The 8,632-nt window shown below is 39.8% G+C and overlaps 1 protein-coding gene across 2 annotated transcripts in view; it reads left to right on the top strand.

Moving 5' to 3' along the window:
* Positions 1-8,632, top strand: part of Pcca (propionyl-CoA carboxylase alpha subunit) — a 512,764-nt gene that overhangs the window by 233,346 nt on the left and 270,786 nt on the right. For both annotated transcript variants that reach the window (XM_004631187.2, XM_004631185.2), the window contains exon 12: positions 2,662-2,812. In XM_004631187.2, the coding sequence (XP_004631244.1) occupies positions 2,662-2,812 (151 nt within the window). The remainder of the gene's footprint in view (positions 1-2,661; positions 2,813-8,632) is intronic.

Here is an 8,632-nt window from a genome sequence, read left to right as displayed (position 1 = left end):
CTCTTCCTCCTCCTCCTGCTCCTCCCCCCTTTTCTTTTCTTTTCTTTTTTATTTTATTTTATTTTTTCAGAACCAGGGATTGAACTCAGGCCCTTGAACTTGCCAGGCAAGTGCTTATGCTACTGAGCTATCTCTCTGGCCCCTGTTTAGGATTTATTGTAAGGGAAAGGAAACATTGAGTTTTGCCCAGTGGCACTGAAATTCTCTGAATTTTATAATACTAATCTTTAGTTGGGTTTTTTCTTTTGGTTACATTGGTTCTGCCAGCCAGTTATTGAAATGCCATTGAAACCTATGCTCATTCAGTAAATGCAGAACTGTAAATTATGAATCAGATTCATGGTATCTGAGCCCATTGATGAACCATAATATTACTAGAAGGGGGATTGTAGGAAGTACAGTATATATCCCAGTTGTGAAGTATTCTTCCTATCCTCACCCCAACCCAGTGAATGTATGCAAACCTTTACATGTTACTATCAGTTCAGATGAATTGAAATATAAAATGAGCTTAAAAAATTAAAAGACATGCAGACAACCAGGCATGGTGGTGCATACCTATAATCCCAGCTACTGGATTGAAAAATTGAGCCTAGCCTGGACAGTTTAGTGGTTTAATGAGATACTATCTCAAAATAAAAAAATAAAGTGGGATGGGAGATTAAGCTCAGTGCAAGGGGCATGGTTTGATTCCCAGTATGTGTACACACATGCCTGTGTGCATGCAGTGCACAGCACATGGGGCGGGATGTAGCAGAACCCAGAATATGAGGAATGAGACAAGAAAATGACCAGGTCCCGAGTCAGAAAGGGTAGTGAGGGAGAATTGCAAGTTAAAAGAAGCTTAAATATAAGAACTCACATTGTGAGAAGCTTGAACTAAAAAGTTCATGTATATAAAGATATTTATGAGGTGATCAAGAGAATTGATTAAATACTGAGTGGCTATGAAGGAATTGTTAAGTATTTAAACTGTGGTTATGTTACAAAAGAGTTCTAATAGAAATGGAAAATTTTTCCATTTTACAGATGGAAAAATACCTTGAGATTTGATTAAAAGAAGTGGGCTTGGTAGAAAACTGGGCATGTAGTATAGATAAAACAAGAATGTGTATATATTAATAATCACTGGGCTGTGGAGATAGCTTAGTGGTCTAAGTGCCTGCCTGGTAAATGCGAAGACCTGGGTTCGATCCATGCTGGCCCTGCCCCAGGCATGCTGTGCTGACCACCAAAACCAGGTGTGGTGATGCACATCTGTAATTCCAGTGCCAGGAAGGCTGAGACAGGAAGATAACTATGAATCTGCACTGCATAGTGAGACCCTGTACCAAATAAATAGTAATTATTACATACTGGAGACAGGTGCATGCATATTTTATAGTAAACATTGAAATCATGTCATCTAAATTTTATTCTAGAATAACAATCTATGCATCTTATTTGGGAATGACAATCAGATTTAGAGAGGCAAATCTGAAAATGTAGGTTATTTGATAACCATTTATTCAGGATTTTCAAAAAATCATTTTAGTTTATTTGCCTGTTAGAAGATGACTTTGGTATTTTGAAGGGTGTTAAAGCTTTTAGATGTACAGTCAGTGCATCTTATTTTTTAGCAGATATGTTCTATCAAGGCATAATGAATACTGCATTAATAAATCTTGAACTTATTCATAAGGAAAATATAGTTAGGATTCTACAAGCGTCTGGTCACATTTTCACATTTTATATTTTAGGCAGTTGATCAGTGCATAACCTTGTTTTAAGTATGTTTCTATTGAAAGGCACTTTATTTAATATTTGTCATTGATTTTAGCATTGAGCTCACAGTCTAGGCCAAGAGGAACATAGCACATGGCTTAACAAAGCTTATCTCACACGTAGGTTTTCTCCATGAAGTAGCTCACTGCCTTTTTGCTCTTAGTGTCACTCATGGCCACAGTAGTCAGGGACCGCTTAAACAGTGCAATTTGGATTGAAAAACAAAAGCAAGAAGAACATGAAGTAGGCCCTGGAAAGGACACTGGTGGAGTGTGATCAGTGAAATAGGAAGGCACTGTTGAAGTTCATCCTTAGCATCCTGAGAACCTCAGAGTTTTCCTTCCATGTGCTTCATAATGACCACAGAGGTGCAGCACACGTTGATTTGGAGATTACAGATAAACAGTAGTGAGTAGGCGCTTGCAAATACGTAATTGATGAGTAATGAGGTTTGACTGTACATGTTCGTTTCTTAGAATTTTCTTTCAGTTTTACCTTGCAGTAACTGAATGTATATTAAATTTTGCTAGTTGAAAAGTAGCACAATTTTGTAAATGGATTAAAGTTGTAGTATAATGTGAAAGGTTCAAAAGTTTTATTAAAATTTACCAGTTTAAGAATGTTGTGCAGGGGGCTGGGGAGATGGCTCAGTGGAATAAGCACTTCCCTGGCAAGCGCAAGGGCCTGAGTTCAATTCCTGGTTCTGCAAGAAAAAAAAAAAAAAAGAGAGAGAGAGAATGTTGTGCAGAATGCAATAAGGGTATTATATAATTTATGTAGCATTATGAACTCATAAGTTGATATAGATAATCTGTAATGAGTAAAATTTTAAATAATGCACACAAAAATAACTTGATTTTTGTTCAAAATTCAGACAAATTATTTCTGTATTTGTAGCATTTTTTTGGACTCTGAGACTCGAAGAGCTATGGGAGAACAAGCTGTGGCCCTCGCCAAAGCAGTAAAGTACTCTTCCGCAGGAACTGTGGAGTTTCTTGTTGACTCCAACAAGAATTTTTATTTTCTGGAAATGAACACAAGACTCCAGGTAAGGCAGATGTTTTTATTTCTCCCTGTGGCACCATAATTTACCCCTTGTTGTTACTCTTTTTTGTTTGCAAGAGTTTTCTAAAAGTTTGTTCTGTAAAAGTTAAAAATCAAGTCAGTGAAGACTTAGTGTTTACACTTGTCTTAAATCTTTAAAGAACAGCTAAGGGGCCTGGGAGATGGCTCAGTAGAATAAGCACTTCCCTGGCAAGCAGAAGGGCCTGAGTTCAATCTCTGGTTCCACAAAAAAAAAAAAAAAAGAAAGAAAAGAAAAGAATAGCTAAGTGTCTGGTTAACTTAAAGGTCAGTGTCTAACCTTATTAATACTTCATTTTGAAAAATTCCACTTTGGCTTTTTCTTGAACCTTTCAGCATGAACTGTGTTAGTCAGGGTTTATGTCTATTAAAGGAAACTACTCTAGAAAAGTTAGATATTTTTAAAATCTGTAGAAGAGATGGAAGGAGGAAAGAAGGTAGCCTAAAGTGAACTTCTGGAATGACTCCGACAGTGATAGTGCCCACCTCTGTCTGCCGCTAGGAAGGTGAGAAATCCAGAGGTTGGCTCCAGCTCTGTAGGCTTTAGAGACATCTCATTCCTACCCCAGCTCTCCAGACATTGCTGGGACTGTAAGAGGTGGCTCTGCTTCCTGCCCCCTTCCCTGTTACTCTTTCATTCAAGTTATGAACTGTACATGGGCCAGCACTTTCAGCTCTGGTCCCTTATTTTCTTCTTTGTCTTAATTATTTCTCCTCCAGCATCTCCAGAGCTGTGTCTTTTTCTGACTGAATTCTCGATACCTCATATTTCTTTCAATTAGGCACACCTAAGCAGCAATATTTGTTTTGTTTCTTTTTTTAAACTGAGTTAATGTGGTCATATAATATATTCTTTTGTGTCTGGATTTTTAAAAAAGGATTTTATTATCAAATTTCTACTATAGAAACACTGGGAAACACATCACTAGAGAGACAGGATGACATGTGGTTAGAAGCTGAACTGTGGAGCTGCAGAATCTCAGCTCTACTTCTCACTCTGGCTTTCTTTCTTAACTTTGTGTTTATGAAGTTCAACCAGGTTGTTTTTGCTACTCCAGGATAATACTCTTTTGAAGAAAACACCACTATTTAGTCAATTTCTGGAAGTATTTAGTTTCCAGTTTTATGGAATTTATGTTAGTTATATAAGGATACCACAACAATTAATCATAAACCAGGTGACTTAATGTGGCAGAAGTTTATTCTCTCATGATTGAGGAGGCTAAAGTCTGATGTCAGGCTGTCAGTGATTTGGTTCCTTCTGGAGGCTCAGAGACTCTGTCCCATGTCTCTTACTTAGCCCATAGTCTGTGGTTCGTAACAGTGTAGCTCCAGTCCCTGCCTTGCTTTTCATCTAACCTTCCCTGTGTACCTGTGATCAAAGTTTCCTTTTCTAGAAGGGCACCAGTCATAGTGGATTAAGGGCCTCACCACTCCAGTATGACCTCATCTTAACTTGAGTTCATCTTCCAAAACCTTACTTCCTAATAAGGTCATCTTCACAAGTTCTAAGGGCATATTATTTTTGAGGAGATTGTAGTCAACCCAGTGGACCAGTCATAAAACATATGTGGTCTACTGAGTCAGAAAATAGATCAGTGTTCACCTGAGGCTGGGGCACATATGAGGTGATGGGCTGACAGCTAATGGTAGAGATGGCTAAATTACACTTATGCTTGAAAGGAGCAGTTCTTACTTCATGAGGAAGGTGTGGTTTGGAGAGGTGGTAGCACTCTAGGCAGAAGCTGAGAAGGGCTAGGGGTACTTTTGTTTTGGGGTGTTTTTTTTGGGGGGTGGAGGTGTTTTTCCCCCCTATAGTTATCTTTACTATACCGCTGAGTTGCCTAAGGATCCTCCTAATTCCTATTCTATCCTTAGCATTATGATTTTACTCTTTGAGCCTGTGTTCCACATAGGGGTTGTCTTTATACTCATGCTGCCTCCCCAGATGTAAACTCCCTTGTTGTTACTGGTCCATTCTGAGACTGTGGTGGCTGATGGGGTGGGACAGGTGTGTTTTCTGTTCTCTTTCTGCCTTGGCTTTGGTCAGTTCTTGTGTCCTTGGATTCATGATATGGGTTTCTGCAATGGTCCCGCCCTTTCTCCAGTAATGGGAACCTAAACCCCTGAGCCCAAGAGCGTTGTCTCCTTCTCAGACAAGACCTCTATGGTCCATCTTTCTTCATCCTTTTCCTCTTGAAATGTGTCTGTGTAGACATTTTATGTGTTTCTCCTTAAATAATACATATGTTTTTGGAACAAGTTTTTAATAATCTTTTTCTTGTACTTGGATCATTAGTTCCATAGAAAGTTTATGTAAATTATGATTTTTTTTAATCAAACTTTTTTTTTTTTTGAGGTAGGGTCTTGGTAGAATGCCCATGCTGGCCTCCAACTCTTGGGCTTGAGCAATCTTCCTGCTTTAGCCTCCTGAGTAGCTGGGTCTTACCTACAAGTCCTTGCTTACCACTAACCCTAGCTGGATATATTTGGATTTAAAGTTAGTGTTGCTTAATGCTTTTTTCTTTTAAAGATTTATTTGTTTGTTTTTTTGGTACAGGGTTTTGCTACGCAGCTCGGACTTGTAGTGATCCTCCTGTCTCAGCCTTCCCAGCTCTGGGATTGCAAGCATGTGCCACCATACCCAGTTTCTGTGGCTGGCACAGTGTGGAGCTGGCACAGCACACAGTGCCAGGGATAGAACCTGGGTCCTTGTGCTTGCCAGGCAAGCGCCTAGTCCTCCGAGCTGTCTTCCAGGCCCTTGATGCTTTTATTGATCAACCTCTCTGATTGCATTGTTTGCCTGCTCTCCTGCCTGCCTGCCTTCTTCCTTCATCCACCTCCCTACTTCTCTCTTCTCTCTTTTTGTCTTTCTTACATTTATATTTATCATTTAATCTTATAGCTGTACTAGATTGTAGGCTTTCTAATCTTTTGATAGAATCAATGTATCACAGCACATCATTCAGCAGTTTTTTACGTGCTCCACCACACTGTAAGGAATTTAGAACATTTTAATTCCATTTTCCATCTTCTAAGTTAATATGAAATTATCCTCTAAGGCATTTCTCTTCTTAATTTAAATAGTCATTGTTCATTCCAGACTACCCACATATTTACCCTTTTGTTACAGTTTAGTTTTAAAATGTTTTACACTCATCTGAGAATTGACCCATTCATGAATGCGTAGCAAAATGTGCTGTTAGGAAATAGGGCATGTTCAGAAGAGGTAGGCCACTGGAGGTGTAACTATTTTTTTTCCCTGTATTTTAGGGAACGATCTACAGGGTTTTCAGGGTCTCTTGACTAGATCAGACTCATATTGATTCTCCTGTTTAAAGTCTCCCAAAGTGCCTGGGGAGATAGCTCAGTAGAATAAGTGCTTGCCTGGCAAGTGCAGGTCCCTGAGTTCAATCCCTGGTACCGCACAAATAAATAAAAAGAAAAACTAAAGCCTCCCAAGTGCTGGGATTATAGGCACGTGTCACCATGCCCAGTCTTAGCATGCTCTGGGGGTGGAGCTGGCATGGTAGGCTTGGGGATTGAACCTCCAGCCCCTGTGCCTGCTTGCAGGTGCTTTAATCCACTGAGCTATTTGGCTGGTGCATGGAGGTTTAACTTTGAAAGGTATTTTATCCTTAGCACCTGCCCTGCTCCCCCTGCCATTTTCTGACTACCATGTGTTAGGCAGGTTTGTTCTGCCATGTCTTTCTACCATCCCATTCGTGCCTTGGAGCCAGCAAATCATGGACTGAACCCTCTGAAACCATGAGCTAAAACAAATCTGTCCTTTAAGTTGCAAGTGTTTGGTATTTTAGGCTTGTAATGGGAAAGTGTCTAATGTACCTTTTCTTTTGATTTGTTTCTGGAAATTTCTTTTAAGAGATTTGTATGTCACAAACTTGTTGCTATTGTTGACTGTCATTGACTTTTTCAGTCATGAAGGGTATTTTTACTTTTGTTTGAATTCTTAGTTTGGTCAATATTCACATAAACTTATTGAAAATACTATTCTATCTCTGGCTATTCTCTCTGTGACTTTTACTTTCGTTTATTTTCTGCTTATTGAAGATAATTACTGTTTTTATTTTGACAGTATATAAATGTATTTCTTCTTAGATTTTCCTGATATCTATATATTTGGAATTGATTGAATTTCATGAGTCTGTGGATTAATGTCTTTAGCATTGTTGTCTCAGCATGCCCCAGGGGCAGAGCTGGCACGGCACACTGGGGATTGGACCACTGTCCCTGTGTCTGCCTAATCAGGAACTTTCCATAAAAAAAAAAAAAAAAAGAAAAAGAAATACTTTTTGTCTTCTCTCATCATCGACCCAGGTTTTCAACTTTAATTTGTATTTCTTTGAATATAATTGGCTTAGTTGTTTATAGATGTGCTACTTTCTGTATGTGAACTCTTATGATTTCTGAGGTTGATGCTATGTTTTTGGCTGAGATATTTAATTACTTGAATGCTTTATATCGCTGACTGTATGCTGGTTATTTACATTTTTATTTTATTAATATATGTATAACATAATGAGACCCAGTCGTAGCCCAGGACCGGTGAGTGTGTGAGAGAGCTTTCGGCTACCGTGTGCTGGCATGACCTACTGGTCCCAGCCCAGGCGCAATGTGGGTGACACCCTTTTTCACCCTCTTGGGAAGCGCCCCATCACTCTGTAGTACCCCCCCACACTGCGCCCACAGAGTAGGAATTCCTGTCGCATTCTGGGAACCCCCAGATCCCGTCCTAGTCCAGGCCCGGTCAGTGTGTGGGAGAGCTGCCTCTCCCCGCTACCCTACCTTGTCCCCTCCAGACTCAGCTCTGGCCTGGCATACAGACCTGGGGTGAAACCCTTCAGCTGCAATCCCTGCAGGGAGTGTAGGGGACAGAACCACACAGCTAGTCCAGGAGCAGAACATCTTGCAGAGGGGCACAACAGGCTCACCCCCAAGGGCAGCAGCAGGAAGGAACTGAGCACAGCTGCCACACCCAAGACAGGCACAGCTGGATAAATCCAAACTTTGTAGATCTACGCCTGAACTTCAGTAGATGCTAGGGCTACAACTGCAACAAAGATCTACAACAAAGGTCGGAAGACGGTGCTACACAAAATGACAACGAGAAGGAGCAAAATGCAATGTCAGACCCCAAGCCTACCCATAACAAGTGCAGAGGACACTAACACAGAACAAATTGGGAATCACACAGCTGAAATCAATGAATCAACGGCTTCTGAAATAAAGAAACAGCTGCACAAAGGTATAGAGGAACTCAGATTGGAAATGAAAAAAGAAATCCTGAATTAATAACATCTGCAGTAAAAAAAATCAAATGCAGAAACATATGTAAGAAACCCAATGCCTACCTAGAACAAGTGCAGAGGACACTAGCTCAGCTCAAATGTATGAATTAATAGCGTCGATAGTAAATAAGCAACAGTAGAAAGTCATGGAGGAACTCAGAGCAGAATTCTTTTCTACTAGCTTAGCTCAAATGTATGAACTAATAGCATCGATAGTAAATAAGAAACAGCAGAAAGTTATAGAGGAACTCAGAGCGGAGTTCTTTTCTGAAATAAAAAAAGAGTTCTCAGAACTCATAGCATCTGAAGTAAAGAATCAACTACAGAAACATAGGGAGCAAATCCAATCTGAAAAAAAAAAAAAAACACTGCAGTAAAAGAATTTATAACTTCCCAAATATGAGGAAACAATCTGACATTCAGGTAACCGAAGCATACAGAATGCCAAGTAACCTCAACCCAATTAAAAACACACC

The sequence above is a fragment of the Octodon degus genome, unplaced genomic scaffold, assembly GCF_000260255.1.
Source record: "Octodon degus isolate 3935 unplaced genomic scaffold, OctDeg1.0 scaffold00039, whole genome shotgun sequence".
NCBI classification, from domain to species: Eukaryota; Metazoa; Chordata; class Mammalia; order Rodentia; family Octodontidae; genus Octodon; species Octodon degus.
Note: the sequence above shows the minus strand (reverse complement) of the source record. Positions and strands in the feature narration are given on the sequence as shown.